Genomic DNA, 24,845 nt, shown 5'->3' with positions numbered 1-24,845 from the left:
TTTTTAGCGACCAAAATTCCTAACCCCAAAAAGCCGCGACCAAAATTCTTTTTCACATTTTTGGTAGCGACCAAAGTTCCTTTCACCGCGACCAAAATTCCTTTCGTAGCGACCAAAATTCCTTACCCTAAAAACCCGCGAACAAAATTCTTTTTCAAATTTTTTGTAGCGACCAAAATTCTTTTTTAACAGCGACCAAAAAACTTTCATAAAAGGAATTTTGGTCGCAGCGACTAAAATTCCATTTCTTTGGCGGTCAAAATTCCCGCGACCAAAATTCACAGAGCCCTTGAGTTTTGTGCACAATTTTATTAAAGTGCGTGATGGGCTGATTGATTATGGTGATTTTATATAAATTAATTTTTTATTTACAAGCTAAAGGAACAATAGGTTACTTGTTTTATAATTTAATTTAGCTGCATTCATTATTTTGAATTTTTCAGAGATCTACATTTGCTTATAATTAGTTTTATGATTTGGTTGATTTTATTTTTTATTTAATTTCACTTAGAGGGAAAAGTTAAAAAAAACCTCTAGGTGATTTTATAATCATCCATCAGCACATCTAGTCGACAAAGAATCGATTTCGGAGTCAAACTACATCGTTTTTTCCCCCGTAACCAAAATCGATCCTTTGTCGACCCACTCAAATAAAATGGCGTCACTTAACGTGATATGGGCTGCCACGACATTGTCCGCATCCAGGCTGAATCGGATGTAGACATCAGCAACCGTGGTCGGAGCGCCGGTTGATTTAACCTCTTAAAATATACGGAAAATATACGTGAGTACAGAGAGAGCGTGTTATGTTGGTGGTGCGATTTTGAAGCCGATGTTTTCAGATCACCAACACAACTTGCTCTCTCCCTATTCTCTCTCTCATTCGGATGCAACACAAATAAACGAAGCAAAAATAAACATGTGATTTCGATTGTGGCACAAACGATTCACTTCTCTCTCTCTTTATCTTTCACCCCAAACATATAAGAGCATGCTAGTTTGGTGTTGTGCGATTTCGGTGCGTGATTTAATTATTGCACCAGCTTAATATGCTCTTTGCCTATCCTCACTCTTCATTTGGGAGCGACACAAATTAATCGATCAATACATGTGCTTTACTTTTATATGCATTGTTCATGTTCGGCAATTCTATGTCCCGAATACCGCTATGAACATATGATATTCTATTCGGCACATATAATGCGTTTTTTTCTTTCTCTCTAAAATCAATGCCGATTTTTTTTAAAAATAAAGCCGGCACATCGGCAGCAAAAACCCTCCGCTCTACTCTTGCTCGCGTATTGATTGAGACTGATTGGCAAACGTCGCACTTGACGTTTGCCAACTGGTGTTTGCGCTACATTCTTCAATAGTTTTTTCGCTGGATGAAACACAGAAAGCATTGTGTTATCTGAAATGCTTATGATTTAATGATTTTCTAACCTGAGAGTCAGCACTTTTTGTATGGCGGTGTTACATTTCAATAAGTTGTGAATAGAAGTCTCGCTTTCATTCTCGGACATTCATATAATTTTAGATGATTGTTTACGCCACAATCGATTCGACGTTCAACAAGTCAACTAAGCACTTAGATGTGAAAACACAAATAGTACCATACTCTGTAAGACAAGATCAATAGCTATTGTTGAAACGCCGTTTCAAAACGTCACCGTCTATTATCGTTTGTGGCGTTACTGTACGAAGACATTTGTCAGTAGGCTCACCGTGTGGCTAAATGTTGATACAGAAAATTTATCCCAATTCAATTGGCAAGTATGTTCAAAATTATCAATTTTCCGAGCTGTGAATAAAACACCGATATGTAACACGAATTTTTCATTTTTATTTTGTTCTTGTTTAGTACATTTTTTTCTCGTTTACTAGTAAGTTCATGTTCTTATTTATTTGAATGTCAACCATTCTAATCATAGTAATTATGAATACGCTTCTTTTTTTCTGTTGATTTTATCTACTACTTGTTGCTCGGCATAGAAATTGGTATGATTTTCTGTGATTTAATTTGTATATTAACATGCTGCATGCGGTGGCAGCAAGGGCAGAAAATTCATTACCACTTCCAGTGCCATCTCAATTGCTGAATATATACTACTGTGCGTGTGGCTTTTTGATACACAGACGAGTCAAACGAACAGTAATGTATATCCAGGAAATGAAATGGAGCGAGAAACAGTATTGAGTTTTTTTCTCTTGACGCCACCGTGTATGACATGCAAGGGTCGAATTTATTCTTTGAAGAACAAAGAGGATTTTCGATGCTCCTTTCCATAAACGATATAAATCACATTTTTTGTATTTTGCTGAGCATCTATGTATTGCCCTATGATTTTTTGAGTACATAATTTGTTTCATATCGCAACTTGTGTTCGATTTAATTCACTTGTATTCAGGTGAATGTTTTCTATTAAACCTCGATACAAATGACATTTATATTCAAAGACAATAAAATGCAATGACATTATCAACTATTCGATCTGTTAACAAAAAATACGATGCTTCATTCTGAATTGTTCGCAAAGAATTTTTGTATCAGCTTGTGTTGTTGAATCGTATAAAAATGATATTAAAACCAATGAATTGTTTGTACAGTGAATATCCAAAATGGTTAAAAGACAATTGCCAAATTAAAAAAAAAACTCATCAAAATGTCCTGCATTTAAAATTTAATCTGATGAAATGTTCGAAATGTTCACTCAAAACATTTATAAAAAAGACATATATTTATTGTGCATATTTTATATGGCAGTGTTTGGTGTTTAGCTCACGAAACCCAAGATGCCATTTGTTTTTTATTTTAGATTTGTTTATTATCTTTAAAATATTTTGCATTTTGATTGCGTATTTTGTAAATTTGTCAATTTTGTTTGCAAAAGGTTATTTTAAAAGAAATGTTTGTGCATGTTTTCATAAATTTTGCATTCGTTTCTGTTTGCTTGAAAATATAAAATGGAATTTAAAAAAAAATGACAAAATAAAAATGGTAGAATAAAATGTGGTCCGAATTCAATTTCGATATGATTTATGCTGACTATTATTATAGAAAATTCGATAGTGTATTCAAAACAATCAAAATTGATCGAATTCCCAATGTTCTAAAGCAGTTTTCGATTCATCATCAAATCGTTCAATTATTTTATATACAATGAGAGTGTGAGAGAGATGCATATTGCATTTATTCAGCATGTTTAGTTAATAGGAACATACTCGATGTGACTTAAATGTTGCACTTTCATATAATGACTATGACTTAAGTTTTGTGATTAATAACTTCATCATTTTTCCATACCATTGATTATACATTTTATTTTCAAACATTATTAAATCATTTTATATTCAAATTAACGTTAAATCGAAAAGACGGGAATCGCTACAAAAAACGTTTTCGGATCAAAAAGTGTTTCATTTAAAATGTTCATAAAATTGTTTTGGTATTCAATTGAATTGGTTGGATTTTGAAATGTGGAATGTGAGCTACAGATGTGATTGTTCCCTTGTTGATTTCGCTTTGCTCTTGGTTGGTTTATTGGAAAAAGGTGTTCAAAATTTTGATTGCATATTTTGTATTCGTATTCCAAAAATGTGGTCTCTATGTGTGTGTTTTTGTGTGTGACATTTTTTATTGCATTTGTGTAAACTAGGGCATCTAAAAGAAGGTAAAAATGTGTTTCTAAAATCTCAACTCCACATTCGATTCAATCTCATCATTCGATTTTTTTATTTCGTTCAATAACTAAATCCATTTTGGCACTCATTTATTCTCTAACCGATCACTCGCTATCATTTCCATTGGAGTTTTTAAATATCTAATTTCCTTTGATCGTTCCGATTCACTTAGGCCGATAGATCGGCTTTCGTTCCAAAATGTATGCTACAGTTAATCATTTTCTTTTGGTTTGGTTTTCATTAAGTTTATAATAGTTATATAAATATTTTTTTTTAATGTTTGGTTTTTTTTATTGAATAGCTTGGTGTATCCGATGTAGAGAGATAAGAGCTATCGATATCTAAATTCTATAAATAAATGTGTGTGACATGCAATTTGGCATGGAATCATGCAGCTCATCGTCCGGTGTGCTTGTGACAAACGTGTAGCCTCCTATGTTTGCATAAATAACCGTTTATATTTATTCATTGATTACATTATTGTTATTGACCTAAATGATAATTTTTCTGGTTGTGTTCTACCGCTAAATTTAAATATATATATATATAAGAAATTAGTACAATCAAGCTTTAACAATTGAGAAAGTTTGGGACAAAAGAAGAGATGAGAACGATGGTAGAAAAGATTATCATTCAGTTTTTTTCTTCTTTTTTTGTTTTTTGAAAATATATTTACACGATTGCGCATTTAAAAAAAAAAAAAGAATTTAATTGATCTTTGGCTGCATGCAATATTTTTTTTTCTTCTGCACATGTGATTGGCAACATTGAAAACATGAAATTAATTATATAAAAATTTCGATGCTGAATTTTAATCAAGTCTCTCATATTCGTTTTTGTTCTTAAATTTCCATTTTGTCTTTGAGGCGATCAAGGTCGAACGATTCGAATAATGGAATGGCGCAAAATTAAATGATCAGTGCAAAGAATTGATTTATAACTCTGTCACAGCATAGTCGCTAGGCGCAGGTAGGTTTTGTGTTTGCTCAGGTGGCGGAGGTAAAGGAGGTGAAGATGGTGGTTGGATTGATTGCGGTTGTTGTGGATGATTTGATTGCGTTGTAATGGTGGTGCCGTTCGTTGGATTTGCGATCGATGTGGAGATTGGTGGCTTGGCTGTTAGGGCTGCTTTCGATTGATACAGTGAATCGGCTATTTTTGGTGGTGGAATTGCTTTGCCAGTTGGTGGAAGATTTTTAAATGGTCTTTGTAGTGTGCTAGCATTCGAAGTGAGGGGGTCAGAAAGAATTAATGTAGTAAATCCGATGCAAAAATGTTAGAATTTAAATTTACCGTGTCATTGCTGGATTCACACCAGCTGGAGTTCCGTTTGTGTTCAAATTGCGTGGTGATGTGGCATCATTACCATTGCTACCGGCATGCTCTTTGGGTATTTCGGGCAGTGGGCAATTTAAAATCGATGGTTTTTGTGTAGCCGGATTTTGTGCTCCGTTTGGAATGTTTGGACGTGGTCCGAAATTTCTGGGATCAAATTTACCGCCTTGACGTAATGTAGAGTATTTGAAAATCTGTTGTTTGTCACGATTGTCCATCATTGGATCGGGTAAATTGGCATTCGGATTTTGGTCCATTACATCGCGCATTTGATTTTGCGGTGGACGACGTAATGTGGCCGCTCCCGACATGAGGGCGGCTGCATTATTTTGCGAATAAATATTGGCTTGAGGATGCATTTGTGGCGGCATTTGATGTTGACTCGTTGGTGGCGATCGATGCATTTGTGGTTGCAACGAATAATGATTTTGAATTTGCTGCTGATGATAGAGCACATTTTGCGGTAGACCAGCCATCATTTGTTGCTGATAGATATTATGTGCCATTTGTTCGTTGGGCACACTTTGCCGGGGTCGATCTTGCATTTGCTGGTTTGGTTGTGCTTGTGACATTACATATTGTGGTTGAGTTTGATACGTTGGTTGGGTTTGACCGTATTGGGGAATTTGTGCGGGCATTTGATGATATTGAGGTTGAGGAGCGTTTCCTGGTTGTTGATGTTGTTGCTGTTGTTGTTGTTGTTGTTGTTGTTGCATCGCATATTGCCTTGCATCTGTGCAAACTGTTGATTTTCAGTAATAATCATTAGCTTCTAAAGTTTTACATTGCTTGCTTAATGTGGCGTATTTACCATTATTTGGTCCTTTATCCACCACACACAATTTTTAATCATTATTTTATTTACGTGAGAGTCAAAATACAAACAACCACACAACAATACATAAAAAAAAGTAACAAGAAGAAAAGAAAAAAAGCAAAAAAGAAGAAATGTGTCATTAAATTTATATACTTGTTTCGCAAAAGGCGCTACAATGTGTGTCAATTCTACTTGTGTGTGAGTTTTTATTTTCTTGATCGAACAAAAGAGGAAAATAAAATCTAAGAGCCAATGCATTTCTATATAAAGAAAATGTTTGTCATAAACTGAATAATGACACTCACCATGCTTATTGTGATGCTGTGGGCTCATGTGTGATGGGGGCATTCGACCCATCGTCATCGAACCAAGTTGACGCATATTTTGCTGCTGCTGCTGCTGTTGTTGTTGTTGCTGCTGCTGATATATCATCATTTCATGCTTGTTACGACCTGGATGCTGTAATGTGTGCGAACCACTTATAACCGGAGGTCTATAAATCACATAAAAAAATAGGCCAATTAAAATTCATTACAACAATCAATGTAAAACATTCTTGCATTTACCCATTGTGCATATTTCTTGGGAGAGTACGGGCTGTAACGTTGTTATGATTTGGCTGCTGCATTTGTGCGACGCCTTGTTGCTGATGCGATGCATAAGATGCTTCATCAACTTGTGAATGAATAAAATAATTATAGAGTAGTTAACGCATCAATTCTTTTTTGAGTTCTTCAATGTCATTTAAATGATGTCAATCGGCAGGAGAAGACATCATTGAAAATGTTGTGCCCTAGAGCCTGGAATAGTCACCATTCTACTTACCTTGTGAATAATCAATCCTTTTGCGAATATAGATCCAGGTATGCGAGTCAACCTGTTTGAAATCAAATAAAAGGTTCAAATAAAATAAACAAAATCATAGCGTATCTAAATGCAAAAAAATATCCAACGAAAACTTATTTCTACACCAATAAATAATAAGATATATTACAAACCCAAACCATGATAGTCAATAAAATAGCTGCTGTAAAACTGGCTATCAACATCAATACCAATCCGAGTAATCCATTCTCACATAAACCTAGTTGAATTATGGTAAAGTCATATTTAGAACACACTTACTAATTGGGTGTCGAAAACAAAAACAAACCTTTTGTTGCACTCAAATAATTGTGATGAAGAGCTTTACAATCAACCAATGCAGTTAATGTGGTCAAGAGTCGCTCACTTGAATTTAAATCAGCCGTAACTGCCCCAAGTTTTGGTTGTAATCCGGCTGATTTGTACAACACCAATGAAATTCTGTATAAAAATATCAAATCGTCATATTAGCGAATATTTCATATAATATTCCACAAAGAATAGAGAATAGAGAAAGAAGGTGCATACCGTTGAACGATATTCATTGCCGAACGTGCATTAGTGATTGCATTCTGTGACTCTCGCAATCTTAATGTAAAAGGATTCGAACGAAAAGAATCGCATTGCGTATAGTAGAGTAAAACGTCATTTGGTAAATCGTTTGGTGATTGTGACACCAGATAGCCAGCTGGATCCATACATAGATCCCCGACAGCCACCGAACTCGATAGATATAAGCCTGACATTAACCAAGATCCAGTCACCGCCAGTAAACCGCACACACTAAACAAAATCAGAGCACTGCAAGTAAAAGAGAAAAATGAAAAATCAATACCGATTTCAGTCTTTTAAATGAAAAATTTGAATTTTCTTACCATCGTGAGTGTCTGTACACATTAATTAAGCGATGCGACGGCAAATAGGGAAGAGGAAGAACAAAATTAAAGTTTGTCAAAGAAAATTTACGTAAAAGTATGAATAATTGTCGATGAAATACCTTGCAACTCCCACAAGTAAAACTGCGCATAACACAAGTAAAAGGGCCAACACAGCAACCGTTCCTGGCCAACGAATTAATTCATATTGATCTCCTTTCTATTTATGTGACGTAAAATATAACAAAGCAAAATCGTTATAATCAAATTTATTCCGAAAAGTGACCTAGTGTTTATGACTCACCGATAAAAACGAACTGATTGTAACTTGCATCAAAGGTTTTCTAATGTCAGCAGCAGCGTTTTTTGCTGTTGAAACGTTACCTTTGTGAAAAAAAAAATTAATAATGAACATTATATGGATGCTGGTTACGAAATAAAGTTAGTTCTAACGTCAAACTAGATGTGTCATTTATACCTTGTACAACAGTCAACGATAAAATGAGCTGAGAGAGTGCCGTTTGATTGGATGCTGGTTGATCAAAGATGTCGGCTAATTCGACAAGTTGTGGTCTTATTTTATTTGCCAATGTACTTTCCAATGTTTGCGTTTGATTTCGTACCGACGATATAATGTTATCCACTTTTCTTCCGGCTGCCAAAACTTCCGATAAACCATTATGTAAATCATCATTACCATAAAGTCCTGTTCGTTTGTGTGTCAATCAATCATGTCGATGTATGTGAAAAGTTATTTTTTTGTATTTTGGGTGTAGTTTATTTTGTTGGTTTCAATGAATAAAAAATAAAGAAAGAAATTTGTCATTAAAAATTCATTGGATTGCACTTGATTAAATTGAGCTAAACTACTGTGAAGTAGTGCTTTATGGTTGCGCCCAAAGTCTTGCATATGCATGTTGTAATAAAATGGAAAAATGAGTCGTCAAAAGCATTTTTCCGTGAAATCGGATGGATAGATGCATGAGATGGCAAGTCAGCGTCGACCGTCTAGTTGTGTCTCGTCTCATTTTTAATGCGCTTTTGCCGAACCGAACGTTGTTGATTTAATATATTATTTTTGCTTATTCAACTATAAATCCGTTCGTGAAAATCGCAATGTGTATATTTGGCGTGTGTGTGTTTGTAATACAATGATAATCCAAAATGGAAATGGATATCCATCACATTGGTTTTGCATTTTGTCTGTGTGAACAAAGCACCCATTTGGAGTGAACATAAAAGGTGTTTTTTTTCCTTCAAAGGCAAAGCTTCAAAAATATACCGATTTATTAGCGTTGCGCCGTTGATATATTTGTATTAAATTGCGTTGTTATTTATTAATGTGTGGAGAGAGAGAGAGATTCTTTAACGAAACCCATTATGATGACTGAATACATTAAAATGTAAATCAATAGAGGATTGGCCACACACCATCATATATTAACACATTTGTTACCCAAACTATCTATGAACAACAACAGTTTTCCATTTTTATGGCACCTCTTTGAAAGGTTACTATTGCTGCCATATGAAAGGTTGCCATTGCTGTTGTTTTTTTTTTTGGTTTTGTGTGTTAAAATTTCCATGAATTAGCAGAAAATCCAATGGCTTGGCTGGGCTCAGTGTTTACACAACTTTGTGCGATTAGTTAACATTTTATTGTCATTACGTGAAAATGGAAATTTGCCAGCGAACGAACGAAATGACAATGGAAAATGGGTGATAACATAAATTTGATGTGAAAGAAAAATGCACATATACACACACATACATACACATGTACATTGTACAAAGAGGTGCTAGAAGTGCAGGGAAAAAACAAGATTTTTTTTTTCAACACTTGCCTAGGCCAATGGCTGCACAACAAAGCACCGTAACCACTGACAATGTCACTTTCAAGCTCGTTATTGAGTGCTGTGTTCGTGGTTTTCGATCGCAACATCGTGTCAATAAGTACAATAACAGTCCGAACAATGAAAGGATCAGCAGTGCAGCCGGTGCAGAACCGAGAATTCCCAAACTCTGTAAATAAAAGGAGAAAAAAAACGTTTTTTTTAGAATATAAAACGGTCAGTTCTATTGCACTCAATTTTAACTTCGAGGGAAAAAAAGAACAAAAAGAACTGAATGGGCATGAATAAAAAGAGATGGCGGAGTAGGAGAAAAAAAAAACACATATTCTGTTGGAAAAAACGAGCCTTTTCAATTTTTCTCTCTATTTCAAACGATTACATATTCATTCATATTGTCTATTCTATTTGTAATGGAAAAATAAGTACTTGACGTCCTATTTATGCTCCAACATCTATTCAATAGCAAATATGCACATCTATATGAAGACAAAATAGCGGCGGCTAGAGTTCATGCCATCCAAAAACGAATATTTTAATCGCTCTTTTAATTGGATGTTTGTTTGTTTTCTCATCTCCGTTTCTCTTTGTTTTGTCTTATATATTCGGTGCTATATTTGGTCTATTTCGTCATTGATGTTGTTGTTGTTGTATGTTTTGAATTAATCATGCTCATTGGAGTGCAATGCAATTTGAATAGATAGATAGATTGTAACAAACCTCCAGATAAACTTCATCGGTCGGTCGAAAGGTATTATTAGTGCGATGAAATGTGATATTGTAATGGGGCAGCGAATTCAATAGCTTAGCTATCAACGGCACTTTGTATTGATCGTCACTGACACCGTTCACCGCCATCGAAATAAATTTAATAAATCTACGTTCTCTTGATTAAACAAATTGCTCTATTCTTTGTCCTTTTTTTACTACTCAATTCGTTTCATGCACGTACGATTCTCCTCTTTATTTCATCACTAACTTAATAGAAAAAATTACACCACGCAAAACAAATAAATGCGAAAAAAAATCCCACTAAGTGCAATGATACACGTAATTTTCACAATATTATTATTTTATTTTTATCTTTTTTTTTTGCTATTTTTCTTTTCTTTTTATTTATTCAATGACTAAAATAGTGAATCTGCACTTGTCTCGTTCGTTTTCAGTTCGTACAGCGCATAGTAAAAACCGGACATCGAACTCTTGTGTCTTTGGCTTTGTTTCTTATGTGTTCCCGTTTAACCACAATGGAGTACGGATGGTATAGCCGAAAAAAAATCACACTCACTATCTCACATCACATTTATTACACCAGCACATACACTACGCATTTGAGATATTTTTGCAAATAAATAGCAAACGAATACGGTTGATAACACCTTTAACTTAAAAAAATCATGTTCTTTTTCACATATATTGCAATTGATTGATAAAAAAAATGAGTTTGAGGTGTGAAACACAAAAAAAATAATTCCAATTTTTGCTACAGTAAGGGTGTGACCGTATTCTGTGCGCTATTCACATCCGTACACAACTACGAATGACGAACGAACCATTTGGGATTGGGGATGAAATCGGTTTTAGTAGAGTTACAGTGATGCGCGTATCTATGTGTGCGTGTGAATGTACGCGTTCCATATTCGAAGGGTGCTATACAGTGTGTGCATGAGTGTGTGTATGTGTGCACAAGGACCAAATGTGTAACAGTGTAATGCTTTGCTTGTGATTGTTGTTGTACAATTCCTCATGCGACCGAATTTTATTTGGTATTGTTGTTGCAATTCGAATGTGATTCAACTGAAAGGCGCATGTGCGTGCGTCATTTGTTCGCATATGCATTGCTAACAGATAATATAGGAAACGCTGAATCGGGACGCAATGTTTTTGTTCCGTATTTTTGACATTCATTCAAAGAGAGTGACAGCAATCCTGAAATCATGCAATCGAATTCAGCAAAATAACCGTAGTCGCTATTTGAGTAGTACCATATTTTATTTGACATTTATTTTATTTTACAATTATTAAACATGACTTTTGATATTAAAATATGATGAAAAAAACACATTGAGATGAGCATCCACAACGTATATTTAATTTTTCGGCAAATGACAGTTAAAAGCACTTAAAGTTCATGTCTTAACATAAAAACCAGAATCTGCAGGTCCTATTGGTTTTGTTGATGTTTGGAGTTTTTCCTAAGTCCATCATTGGCATCGATGCGCTTCCAGTGTTTGAAGAGAAATATATTACTACTAATGCCATCAACAAAAAGATCACAGTACTTCTGATAAACACCATTTTTATTTTGATAAAACGCGCTTTTCTAAAACCAACGGAGTCGTGCGAACAAATCAATTTGTGAAATAAATAGTATTCGGATACAGCGGCTACTTGAAAACTTGAAATACGATGAGAATGTTGTCCGGATTGAAGATCACTGGCAAAGAATGAGAATACTAGTAGAACAAGGCGACAGAATAAAGGATGTCTGTTTCGTTTGGAAGCCTTTATGCGACTGATATATTTTAATAGTCAAACCTCAGCAGGGTTTGAGAACAACTAATTCGACAAATCAACAAATAATTCTAAAAATCATGATTTGAGATGATACATTCAAATCAAATGAATCATTTGTTTTGAATTGGCCGTGCAACTGATTTGTTTTTTTTTTTGTGATTTGATTTCAAAAAAATTAAATAAAATCATACACATTTAATGGATCATTTGATTTGAATTTGGTCCAAATCAATGATTTGAGAAGAACAGTTGTGATCAGTTTTTTTTGTCTTCATCCACTCTTTTCTATGAAACCTGAAACAACCTAAAAAATGAAATAAGAAGAAAAAGTAAAAAATGCTGCAATTTCATTGTTTTTTCATTGAATTTTATTGTTTTTTTGTGTTTCTTTTCTCCATTGAAAATGTTATGGTTTTTATTTTAAGAAATTATTTTAACACATTAATTCTATTGTATTAATGGTTTTCACGTTCATTGGCGACACAATACAATTAAAACTGCAATTATTCTTCTTTCACACTATTCCTTTTTTTAAATGTTAAAAACAAATTCAGTCCTCTGCGCCTCAAAATGACAATTTAATTTTTGCTAACTTTTTTTCATTCCATTCTATGAAAGATCGTAAAAATGTTTGTTTGTTTTTTTAATTTTTTAGTAGTAGTGAAAAGCATTCTATTCTGAGCTAAGTTTCGTTCTTCATTCCGTTTCTCTATTCGTTTTTGCCACACAAATTTATTTTGTTTATAGATAATAATTTTCGAATTCCACATTGACTTGAGACATTTAAAACAAAATCGAAAAATTTGCCCAAAATCAATGACATAAAGCACCAATTGGAGAACGTTTCAATTTGACTAAAAAATGTACTCAACGAATTTATCTAAATTTATTAAAAAAATCTAATTTCTTTTACTTCAAATGTTGACATTTTGACCAACTAAATTCGCTGCAATAAAAACGTTGGAATTTTTGAGTTAAAAAACAAATGGAAAATGACTTGATATGAATTTTATTTGTAAAAATTCCGGTAACTGAATGAAATTCTGCATTTTTTTTAGCTAAATCAAAAGAAAATTGTTGATACAAATCATTTTTTTGATTTCTTTGTTTATTTCCCTTAATTTATTACATCGTTATCAATTAATTTCACTTTATCTCATTGATTACATTGTTTGTATTTCACTTTCAAATAACATTCACAATTTGTTGGTATTTAGTTTTCATTTAATATCGATAATAATAATAATGTTTATACAAAGACCATAAATATTGGGCTGATTAATTTAATGTTGTGTGGGTGTGTTTTTTTGTCAGATTTTCATGCATTTTTTTCATCAGTTATCAATATTCGTAATAATTTTTTTTTATTAAAATTATGTGTATGACGATTATATATATAATTCAAGAATCATCAGCTATTGCAGTCGTCATTGATGAGATACTTGTGTCTGTTGTTGTTTTTTTAAACTCCTTCTTTACGAAATCGTCATTATTTATGGTTGAAATGATGGACGATTTTTTTAAAAGAATGAGCAATGTCATCGTTTTCCATTACCAAATATAATGGGAACTGCGAGTTAATTTATATGCTCTATTAAAATCAGTATAAAAACACGAGCTGAAAAAAGAAAAACAAAACAAAAACATTGTGGACTCGAATTTGTCTGCGGGTCCATTATCATCGTTGCTGAAGTTAATTATATATTTTCATGCTCTAAAAATTTGTTTTTAAAAAAAGAACTAATCAACCACAAATGCTCGCAAATTAAACGACTAAATTATTTATCACGTGTTTCTAAATTTTATTACAATTAGAGAAATTATCGCTTAAATTGAGATAAATCGACGAATGATCAAAAAATGTTTCATTTTGCTGACCTGCAATGGTGAATCAGTCGATGATTTCTATTCGAAAAATGAATTACCAACTTTTGGCCAACAACAGTAACAACAACAAAAAAGGTGAAATTTTCTTTCGAGTTTTTTTTTCGTCGTCAATCAATGATTGCCAGTTAAATTCATCGTCATTTTATCGTCTTATTATCTTAATCCGAACAATTGTGTTTTTTTTTTGTTATGTTTTCCTAAAAAGTATGTTGTTGAAAAAATTTGTTACTAAATTTATGCACTTAAAATCGAACGAGAAACGAAAAAAGAATCTCTTACAATATGCATATATTAGATTTGTTTGCATTATACGTGCGAAAGTAATTTCCATTTCGAAAATTCGAAAAGAAAAATCAAACAAACATAAAATAAAATCAGTTTATATATTACAATTAAATTTGGTTAAAATATGCTCATTGATCGATTTGAATATATTAGGTTTTGTGTGTGTTTTGTTGTATAGAAAAGCGCAGATCAATTGTTCTTATATATGGGCACATCCATTCATATGGTTTGAAATTGTAAAATTGCTAAACAAATGCTATGCCGAATTTTGTCCGTTTTTTTAGAAGCACTGACTCATCGAAATGTTGTGAGTATGCAATGAAAAGGGAACAAAAATCGTTTAACACCTCAAAATAAAATGCAGCAAATAATCCGAAACGATTGAATGGAAAAAATGATCAAAGCTGCTGATGCATGGGTGGACACAATCAAAAGCAAATTTTACAGTCTTTTCCAATGAAACACATTTTATATTGGAAAATTATCATTGATTAATGGCAATAGGAGTAAAATCATTTTATCATTGACATCGAGAAAGTGAATGTAGTTTTATGTATTGCTAATTTTGTACAATGTTACCGGTTGCAAGGCTTTTGTGTCAAAACAAAACAACATCGACAAAAAATCCACACTCAACACTCCACCTGTATTTCATTTACATCGTTTCACGAAAAATGTTTATTTTCGCATCATTTCGTTGCTGTTGCTGTCATGCTCTCTACTAAATGAAATTTCCATATATTTTTTTTGCTCTGGAGTTTTCTGTATTTATGTATTTTTAAGCGGTATCAATATTCTCTCGTTCAATCTGCACATTTAAAAACATATTCACAGTCATACATTAAAAACACACAATACATGCACTCGTCAATTTACCTCACATTTGACTTAAGCGTTACTCATTACACGTACATGTAATTGGCTAATTCTTAGTTCTTACATTTTAATTTCTACGGTTAAAACCAAAGCCGTTACTGATTCATCATTTGATAGAAATATGTATCACTTTATCATTTTTTTCTTCCTCTCTCTCTCTTTTCTAATATCGAATATGTATTTGCATTTCGCCTTTAAGAATTAATGAGTGTTTTTTCTGTTTTTTTATATATTCGTCATATTCATCATTCCACACAAGTGTTTTGCACAGTGTGTTCGTCAATCTCAAATTGTCGATACTTTTTCTCTCTTTCTGTTGTTATTATTTTTTTTCCTAAGAAATCGTCCAGTATTTCGTCACCTCCGTTTTTGTGTTTTTCCATTCGCTAAACCGCAATCTTCAATAAATTGATTTACATAGAATCCGAATAGAGCGCGATGGAATGAAATATTTAAAGTAACTAATCGCCAGGATGTTCGGGGCAGCTGCGATTCACATCGAACCACTGATCTATGCATCTGTAAAACAAAAATATTCAAAATGTAATAAAATGTGTTAAATTTTGTTTTGAATTGTTGAAGTGTTGCTGTTGAAATGGTTAAATTGAAAAGGCAAAATTAAAATTGAAAACCAGAACAATAAAAATACATAAATTTATAACACTAATTAATTGCAGAGATGCAATTCCAAATATTGTGTTGGCGAAAAGTTTGAACAATGATGAGGTGTATTTGTCATGTTAAATATTTTCATTACAATTCCCAGCATGAGATTTACATGGCAGTGGAATTTGCATATATTTATTTTAACTTCATTTCAAACAATCTTACATTTGCACTTGCAATTGCTAGAATATTATTACAGGCTGTCAAATTAAAATTACGTTTGCAGTCGTGCGATTGCATCCACCTTCATTCTCTGGGTGTTTCTGTCGATGCATATGTAAACGAACAAATTAAATCATGAATATCCTATAATAATGAAAGTTCCCGAGTAATTCATGTTTTATAGTTAAATTGAAAATGCTTAGCAAATTAGTATGTGGGAGAGAAAGAGTGATCAATCACAGGTATCGAAGCATTTGCAATGAGAGAGTGGTAATAACAATTGAAACGTGCTCAGGGGGGCCATAAATCCAGCCGAGAATGGTTCGGGAATGAAGAATAGAGACGGAGATATAGAGAGCATGTGTATGTGTGTCACGAATGGGGTCATCGTTTCACCAGCAACAAAATTGCATATAAATCAATTGGCGTGGCCGTATTCACTTACCCTTTGTGATAAATACATAAACATGGCAACCTTGCAATCACATCACCGGCATTTAAATCTTCTAAGCATATTACACATTCTCCCTTGGCATCTGTTAAAACGTCCTCTGTAAAAATAAAATTATAACCAAAAATTAAATTTGCTAATTATTATCAGTCATTTTGCGAGAAAATGGACGCAATTTCATTTCTTTAATTCTTAATCCAGTTACATATGTGAAACTTACCGTTGTACGATAAACGAGGTTTTGTTAGGCACATTACTAAATGACATTCTATATCGTCGGGTAGCACAAATTTACTGCAAACTGGACATTTAATACCTGGATAGAGAAAAAGATGGAGAGAGAGAAAAGGGGAGCCATTAAATTGGAGTGAAATTACAGAGTTATAAATTTTAATTGGTCCACATGAAAAATAAATAATATATAAATTGAGAGGGAGAGAGAGAGAGAGAGAGAGAATAAAATATCCCTTTTTTCGTTGGATAATGAACCGGATCGTTTGTGGCATAGCAACCATTCCTACGCGACCATGTTGAGCGTTATCAACGGCTTGAAAAAGGTTAAAGTTTACATTACCATGAAAATATATGCTAAGCATCGAGTCGGCATGCGAAAATATCAATGACAAGGCGAAAGGAGATAAAAACACTCATTCATCTTGTCAACGGATGCCATCACAGAGCGTGTAAATATTTATTCGCACATTTATCTATACATGTAAGTCATTAGGACAACAAAAATTCGGTTGACTGAAGACAAAAGAACTTCAAGTGTCATCATTTCCATCTACTCAAACTCATTTACGCACCCCACTTGATTTATTCATGAAACGTGTTAAATATCGAACAACAAAATTTGATATAAAATGCAAAGTTTCCAATTTCATTGTCACGTTTCTATGCAATCGGCTTCAATACACGAAAATCGATTGAAAATTGAACCCGGCCATTTATCGAAACCATTTTTCGATACTAAACACCGAGATCACACAATTTTTACGTATGAAAAGTGTTCCGCATTTGAGGTCAATTTTGTTGGCCGAACATATTTCAACTATCATTCATTTATCCATCGAATTTCGGAACAAAAACCAATTTGTAAACGTCGTTAACTTTTTCCCTTTCGATTTTAATATGAACCACCTGAAAAAAGTTTATATCAAATGGTTTTGTGCCCTTTCCGTTGCTACTGTCATAGAATTTGATGCTATTTATTTCAATCGGGTTCCGATACGTAAATGACATTTAATCAAAGAAACGTGCGCCCATCAAAATCTTTGTTGAATTGTTATTTTCACTTGATACATTCAATTTCGATGAGAATGTATCAATTATTATTGAAATAACAATCACATGTCTCTATCGTCTGTCACTCAAATCGATCATTGTTAATAACATAGAACATCCGATTTTTGTTTCCTTTGCGTTCAACTTCATTTACACGACATTTTGTAACTACAGTTGAAGACCTTTTAAAGTATCAATTCTCGAGGAAATCGAAAAATGTGAGAAAAATGAAAAAGTCAAATGAAACACTGACTTTGCTGTCAGGCATTCTATATGAAAAATGCCATCTGTAGGTTAACAGACGCCATTTATTTCATTCTACTTGGGTAATTGCCGTGTCGGCTTTGCATGACACTTAAGTCGCCACGTGATGACATCACAATTTCAATATTGCACGTCATCAATTTCAATTTACGTGGACAATTATTTCAATTTGGTTGACTCAAAGCAAACTCGAAAATATATTGATGTAATTTAATTATAATTATATCCACATCAATGTTTGCCATTGAATATACATTTTATTGACCGAAACATAACGGATAATATACATCAAATATAGGATGTGAATCAACTGCAATTAATGAGACACACTTTTAGTACAAATGACGTATTTGTGTGTGTGTGTGTGGAAATTAATGTATAGCCACTCTTTATACTTCATACAAGTTGCTTTCACAATAAATATAAAGTCTAAAGAAAAATACCGTTATTTTTACATGGACTTTTGTTTCAAAGGTGTTCCTATCCCAACTATTTTTTGTACATCCATAATGCGTCACACGCATTCCAAGAACAGTGACCGAATTCGGAATAGCGCCTCATTCGTTCATTGTTTTCGTTTGTTTATTTTGGCCAATTAGTTTGCTTGGTGGCTAAAATTAAACAAACAGTAAATGTTAATTTCGCAAATAAGTGTTATCAATTTCTATTTTCGGAATATTCCACGAAAAATACAATACGGCCAAGCCCAAATTGTTTTGAACTTGAAGAGGATGATGAATCATATTCGGTTGAATTCAATTGAATTGTAGATATATTCATAATTACACCCTAATTACATAAATTCTTACCACTATTTAATCAAATTAAACCAATATATTTTTTTTATTTGAAAATATGATGGCAATTGATTGTAATACACACCGAAAAAAAATCGATCACGAAACCTTGAACTTGGTATTCAAGCAAATGGAATATTCCGACCATTATTTCATGCATTTTGAATGAGATTTTCAAAACGAGAATCTATAATTTGGCTTTCAATATTTTGAGCGAGCCATTAAAATGCGAGTGGAATGAGGCGATACATCATCACAGTTAAGTGGCAAAATTCTATTTTTTCATACGTGCAAGACGCAATTTAACGCTAGTATTGAAGCAATTTAATTCAATCATTGACTTGTGTGTTTACGCGAAATGATTCAATTTACAAAGCTAGAATTCTTTGTGTCATTGACCTGGTCATAATTTCATCTGACTAATCGCCAAATGGAATGTGACTGTGTAGCCTTGGCGATGTGTTTTGATCACTTCATTTCAATCACACACCACACATACATAAATTCCCATGTAATTAGACACCATGAAATGTAAACAGAATGAAAAAGTGTTATATGTAATGTAAACAAAGAGAGTAAAAAAGAAGACGCGAACGTAAATAATGATTTATGGCGATCAGATTTACCAGACCATAATAACACCATTTTTTCGGTTCAACCTGTTTTTTATTGTGTCTTAATCAGTTTACGGCGATACAGTCTTATCATATCGCGACCTGATGCGTAGCTGAATTTTTTCGGTTTACACTAATTCTATGGCCAAGTGCAAAGTAATTAATCAAGCTTATTTTGGTTTGGAGCGTGATTGAGACGCGACATGCACATTACATATTTAATTGTAAATTAATTGAACACCGATTGTCAGCTAGAGAAAAGTGAAGGTATTAATTTTAATTTTACCATAGCATCGTCGGCGTATCGGCGCTAGAGTTGATAGATGGGTGGTCTGATGATGTTCTGTGTCTGGCATGCAAGTTCCAACAACCGTTCCCATTTTTGTAAAACACTATTTTAATTCTTTCGTTAACTTTTTAATTGGTTTCAAACAAAACCAAAACAACCGAAAACAAAAATGTACTCTCGCGCTTCACAATTGAATCACAACAATGTAAAGATTACAAATGTATTTTGGTTCGACTTCATTTTCAACGAAATATTACCACTGCAAACACTCACAAATCAATTGATTGTAATCGTTCACATTTCAAAATCGGTGCTGCGTTGTATTCGAGAGAGAATTGCGAAATAAAATTCCGAATTCGTCAAATTCACAAATATTTTTAACTGCATAATGCGATCTATTGAAAATTGAATTAATTTCTGAGAAGCGTGAAATTCCATCATTTTTGCATTGAACCACATACATACCCCGCCCGATTGCACACAGCATGTGGTTTGTAATAATAAAATTGATTTTGCTCATTGGTCGGCATGCTCAATCAATCAACTATCAAAAATATAGACGATTTGATGGGCTCATTTCCACTACATCATTTACAATGGTTTCAATTCTGAGCGGTTCACTTCATTTCCGATGGCGAGAAGAGCATGTGATCGATGCGTCAAACATTTTTTTCTCTTTCTCTCTCGCGCGCTTGTGTCGCTCCGATATAGTGCAACTTTTGAATGCATTCAATAAAACTTTTGCCATTGAGTTTTTATGTATGAACGTGTCGATGAATTATGTGTATGTGTGTGTGTGCGCCTCTATTTGGAACATTTTCAAAGTACTTGCGCACATTAATCTATTTTCAATGTTTATTGACACCGTGCACAGCTCATTTTACTCCTGCATTTAGTTTGATATTTTATGTTGATTGAACCGGCGTGCACAGAGCATAACATGGCTGGTGCTAGTAATAGATTTATATTTTATGCTTTGAAATGTTTATTGGAAACTGATTTTTAAGTTTCACCATTTCGTGTTCTTTCTGACTTCCGACTCATTTTTCTTTTTCTTCTTTTTTTTGATTATTATTAGAAGATGTTCGTCTGCTGAATGCCGAACGAAGAACAAACTACGTCGGAAGAAAAACTTTTCGCTTAAAAAAGTTTTTTTTTCCTCTCTTTCAACTGCAATCTATAAATTTATGACAACACTCGAACTGGAAATGGATGGGCGGCCACGACAACAGCAGCTCTGACAATAACACAAAACTGCTGCAATGGTAGAGACGGGCAACAACTAGCACCACATTATACGAATGTTTGAATGAAGAAAATGGCTCCATTTATCTATATATACGTTACCATACACTTAAAAACATTTTTATTGCGTTTGTTTGTAGAGAGAAATTGAAAATGCACTTAATAAACGAAATCGACAACTGCATTTTATTCCATTCGCCAAATGGTGCATACTAAAAAGTACACAATTCAAAGTTCGAAAATGCGCTTCGACGGGGAAGAAAACTTCCTGTTGTACATATATAAAAATGTGCAATATGCGTAAATAACCGAGGAAGACGAACAAAAAAGTTTGTTTTAAGAGGCATTTTATTTCCATGTCATGGTGTTGGAATCAACGACCACCAACTTTCAACATTTTTTCAAGTTCTTTGCGTCTTCTTTGATTTCAAAACTATAAGACTTAATCGAAAGAATTGAAACGATTGGGAAAAAAATTTCATTTAAAATGCAATTGCGTTGAAAGTTTCTAATCGAAAACCAAGTACGATGACGAGGACGACGTCAATAACGATGGGTTTGTGTTGTTGTGCGTTTTGTAGATTGTGTATTAAAAAAAAACTTTTGAAATTATCATCGATTCAATACGTTATCGTTTGATCAAATGGCATTTTCATTCAATTTACCATTTTGAAATAACATAAAACACCGACTTTTATCTACGTCAATACATTGACGTGTTAAGGAAAAAAGAACAGATAACATGGAAAGGGTAAAGCCACAGGTCGTATAGCGCTTAAATGAAAAAAAAAATGAACGGCATTCGCGCTGTGAGGATAAATGGAAATGTATGTGTATGGTAAACGTCAATCGAAAGCTGAAATGGCTGACTCCAAATGATGGAACTAAGGTCGGGGAATTTTTTTCCTGGGAAATACACATCGACCAATTTTTGAGACTTGCACTCACGCTCATTTCTCAACAGCGTTCCAATTCCCACACAAAATTGTATCCCTTTTTTTAAATCGAAGGGAAACAACATAATCGCTTTTAAAAATGCGCAAATACCATGCATTTAATTTTGCTTTTAATTCCAACACATTTCAGTGTGTATATAACCATCAGTGGGAATGGCATTGATTTGGCCGCGGTTCGTCTGTTGAGAGAATTTCTTGCTTTTTTCATCTAACAATTTAGGATGAAATTAGTGTTGAATTTGTGTAACCGCAGTAGCTTTAACTCGTTTTACCACAAATTTTCCGCTTACGGAAGCTATTAAGGACGGTTCTTAAGTGGCCTTTTTCTTTATTTCCCTATTCCTTTCTATGTCTCTCTCTATCTGTGTGTCGGAAATCTGAATACCATTGGGGATTATTTTGCAATTTTCAAACTTTAAGCGCTAAGTTTTTTATTATCTTCTCCATGAGCTGCAGAGTCCCTTGAGAACTAGAACTAATTGAATCAAATCAAATCCTCGATGATTTTCATTAAACGCACTGAAATGCAGTGTTTACAGTATCTATTTATAGTTGTGTAAACACAAGCTTTTGAAATGTGAACGAAAATGGTTTATTACAATTGATTACAAAGCCAGCGAAGTTGTTTGAATTTATCACTTTTGAGCACTTTCCGTTGTGTTTAAATCAAAACTGGGCGAACGCAAGAATATCGAAACTACAAAAGAAAAAAAAACCGTATTTGCACTAATAATTGAAATTGATTACGCCTTAGAGACACGTTTCTATGGATTTTTCTTTGGCGTATCGCGCCACTTATCGCTTTACTATAAAATTCCGCGAAAAACTTGTTTCTTTTTTTTTCTCTCGTTTTTCCTCACTAAATGTATCTAAAGTACAGGAATTGTTGCTTAAAAAATCGAAGGCATTCAGAGCTCACGGCTCTTCTCATGAGAACCGTATAGCTTCGACTGAGGTATCGTGTCACTCTAAAGTGGATAGATAGCTTTAGTTGGCGAACAAAAATTCAACATATTTTATTCATAATGACTTCGCGCATTACGAGGATAGAAACACACAAAAAACGCAAAAGAAAGCGATATGAAATGTATGGGGAGAGAAATGCGCGTCGAACTGGGCTATTATCTGCTCGAACCTTTACGTTATTTTCCTTTTCTCTCTCACCTATGCTTTGTTTTAAATCAAAATCTAGTGAAAAAAAGCAAATATTGAAATACAATTCCTGATGAGGCATTTGTTCGATACGCCAGACACACCATCAAGAAAGCCATACAACAGTTAATAGTATTCGTCATCGTCGTCACCGTTTGCTGTAGGGTGATTTAACATATACACGAATATACACCGTTCGATGCATACATTCATTTGTATCGATTCGTGTTTATCCAGTCAAATGGTGTGAATCACAATAAAAAACCCCCATAAACTGTGCTCTGTCTTTATTGTCTATGGTTTCTATTTTTAATTCACTAATGCGTACAACGTGAGCAACAGCGAACAAAAAATGGTGAAATAAAATAGCGCATGCAATACCAGATTTGGGCAACAAACATAACACGTTTATTATGACACGACAAAAATGTATATGTGTTTTTTTATCAAAAAAGAACGGCCTTCGTTTGTTTGAATATTGCTGATTGCCTTTTTTCCCTGGCTACGTCCATGCCACGGACAATAGTTTTTTTGTTGAGCGCGCACACTTTTTGATGCATTTGGGTGACAGAAAAATAGACGATTTTTATCGAAATCGAAACTAAAAATGGACACATGAATGACACGAATGTTATCATCTGAAACGCGCAACGTGCACCACTTTAGTTTATTTAAATAATTTATCGAGTATGTTTCACAAAATGAACGGCAAAACGTGTTTCTGTACCATTCCATACACGGCATTATATAGGATAAAGAGGATATCAATGAATGAACCGAACTCATAAAATAATATATCAGTTACAGTCTGGTTGAAATAACTGGATGCCATTGAACGGCTTGCATAAAAAGCTTAGTGCATGTGTTTCGATTTCGGTCAATGCACTTATCACTTCCAGTTGATTCTTATTTATCTTCCGAGGAATGCTGCTCGAATGTATTTTCATTCACTGCAAGTGGTTGCTTTTTTCGATTGCCATTTCCATTTCTCCCGTCTCTCAGTCAGCTCAAATCCATTGAGACAATGAAAAAGTGAGCTTTGCTTTCTTTTTCCTGTTTTTTTCACAGACGAGAATTTTATATTTTATTTTAAACGAACATTGACGTTTGATGTATTTTTCGTGCAACATTTTGCTGTACATTTTCTTGGGAATAACAAATTCGAATTGACACAGACAGTCTGCACGTTTCAAGTGGAAACATGAGAAACGGAATGCAATATTCTCTGAACCAATGAATGAAAATTATTAGAAAACTACTTTTCGAAGCAAAAAGATAAAAGAGGGTATGTCTGCATAAAAATGTTGTCATTTTTGCATTGTCACAGAGAAAATTTATTCGATTCAACTGTGGAAGAAGCACAAAAAAGGGAAGTACATAACACAATTTAACAAAGGATACTTCCGAATATAAAGCGAAAAAAGCAAAAACTCTCATTAATTTTCGAATATATTACACGAATTGTGTATTCATTTCGAAGTTGTTCTTTAAGTCCGGAACGAGAAGCTTTATTATTCGATATTTTAATGGTAAACCCAAAAAAAGTTTTTCTTTCCGCCATTGTAAGTAGTGCAGAGATTATTATTCACATTCGGATTGGATGTGATTTTTATTTTTCATCATTTTCGATTTGCTTTATTCTCGCTGGGGGACGACAACAACAAACTGGCTTTTATGGTTGTTACTTTTTTCGACATCGTTTTTTCTTCATTTTTTCACTCTCCGTTACAATCAAAGGCGGAATTTTATTCTTTGCTGCTGTCTTTTTCTCTATCAATGTCCCCTCAGTCAAAACACTACTCATACAAAATGAAATAATACCGTTTCGCCTTTGTCAATGGGACATAGTTGCCATTGTCGGTGTAAATAGCTTGCCGATAAGAACGCTTTAGTTTCTGTTTGGCGCTTTGATATTGTACCAAAGGGATGTAATAAATGCCGCTTTCAACTGGCGTTATTCACATGGCAACATCGACAA

General features: G+C 33.7%; 2 protein-coding genes across 6 annotated transcripts in view; both read right to left on the bottom strand.

Annotated features, from left to right (window-relative positions):
• Positions 1 to 4,394: 4,394 nt before the first annotated feature.
• On the bottom strand, positions 4,395 to 10,946 carry LOC116344091 (protein tweety). 3 transcript variants are annotated; one of them, XM_031772485.1, is made up of 15 exons: positions 10,143 to 10,946; positions 9,417 to 9,594; positions 8,051 to 8,278; positions 7,877 to 7,956; positions 7,695 to 7,792; positions 7,573 to 7,584; positions 7,226 to 7,498; positions 6,987 to 7,138; positions 6,832 to 6,917; positions 6,659 to 6,710; positions 6,400 to 6,508; positions 6,139 to 6,326; positions 5,828 to 5,839; positions 4,975 to 5,758; positions 4,395 to 4,898 (listed from the first exon to the last, which is right to left on the bottom strand). In XM_031772485.1, the coding sequence occupies exons 1-15, from the start codon at positions 10,278 to 10,280 to the stop codon at positions 4,616 to 4,618; spliced, it is 2,673 nt and encodes an 890-aa protein (XP_031628345.1). In that variant the 5' UTR covers positions 10,281 to 10,946; the 3' UTR covers positions 4,395 to 4,615. The 3 variants fall into 3 exon arrangements, with proteins under 3 accessions (XP_031628345.1, XP_031628346.1, XP_031628347.1); XM_031772486.1 differs by lacking the exon at positions 5,828 to 5,839; XM_031772487.1 differs by lacking the exon at positions 4,395 to 4,898 and having other exon boundaries at positions 5,651 to 5,839.
• Positions 10,947 to 12,465: 1,519 nt separating this feature from the next.
• LOC116343520 (E3 ubiquitin-protein ligase znrf2) overlaps positions 12,466 to 24,845 on the bottom strand; it is a 40,718-nt gene continuing 28,338 nt past the window's right edge. For all 3 annotated transcript variants that reach the window (XM_031771623.1, XM_031771624.1, XM_031771625.1), the window contains exons 4-6: positions 16,487 to 16,582; positions 16,261 to 16,366; positions 12,466 to 15,506 (exon numbers count right to left, since the gene is read on the bottom strand). In XM_031771623.1, the coding sequence (XP_031627483.1) occupies positions 15,449 to 15,506; positions 16,261 to 16,366; positions 16,487 to 16,582 (260 nt within the window). In that variant the 3' untranslated portion in view covers positions 12,466 to 15,448. The remainder of the gene's footprint in view (positions 15,507 to 16,260; positions 16,367 to 16,486; positions 16,583 to 24,845) is intronic.

The sequence above is a fragment of the Contarinia nasturtii genome, unplaced genomic scaffold (assembly GCF_009176525.2).
Source record: "Contarinia nasturtii isolate CC-2019 unplaced genomic scaffold, AAFC_CNas_1.1 Cnas_scaffold_1037, whole genome shotgun sequence".
Classification (NCBI taxonomy): domain Eukaryota; kingdom Metazoa; phylum Arthropoda; class Insecta; order Diptera; family Cecidomyiidae; genus Contarinia; species Contarinia nasturtii.
This window is presented reverse-complemented; position numbering and strand designations above follow the sequence as displayed.

What these genes read in the sequence shown, in the direction of transcription:
- LOC116344091 (XM_031772485.1), bottom strand. Translation starts at nt 10,280, where the DNA reads ATGGCGGTGAACGGTGTCAGTGACGATCAATACAAAGTGCCGTTGATA. An exon ending in GCAATGAATATCGTTCAACG is followed by an intron (nt 7,139 to 7,225) that starts GTATGCACCTTC and finishes ATTTTTATACAG; the next exon opens with AATTTCATTGGTGTTGTACA. An exon ending in GTGAATCCAGCAATGACACG is followed by an intron (nt 4,899 to 4,974) that starts GTAAATTTAAAT and finishes TTCGAATGCTAG; the next exon opens with CACACTACAAAGACCATTTA.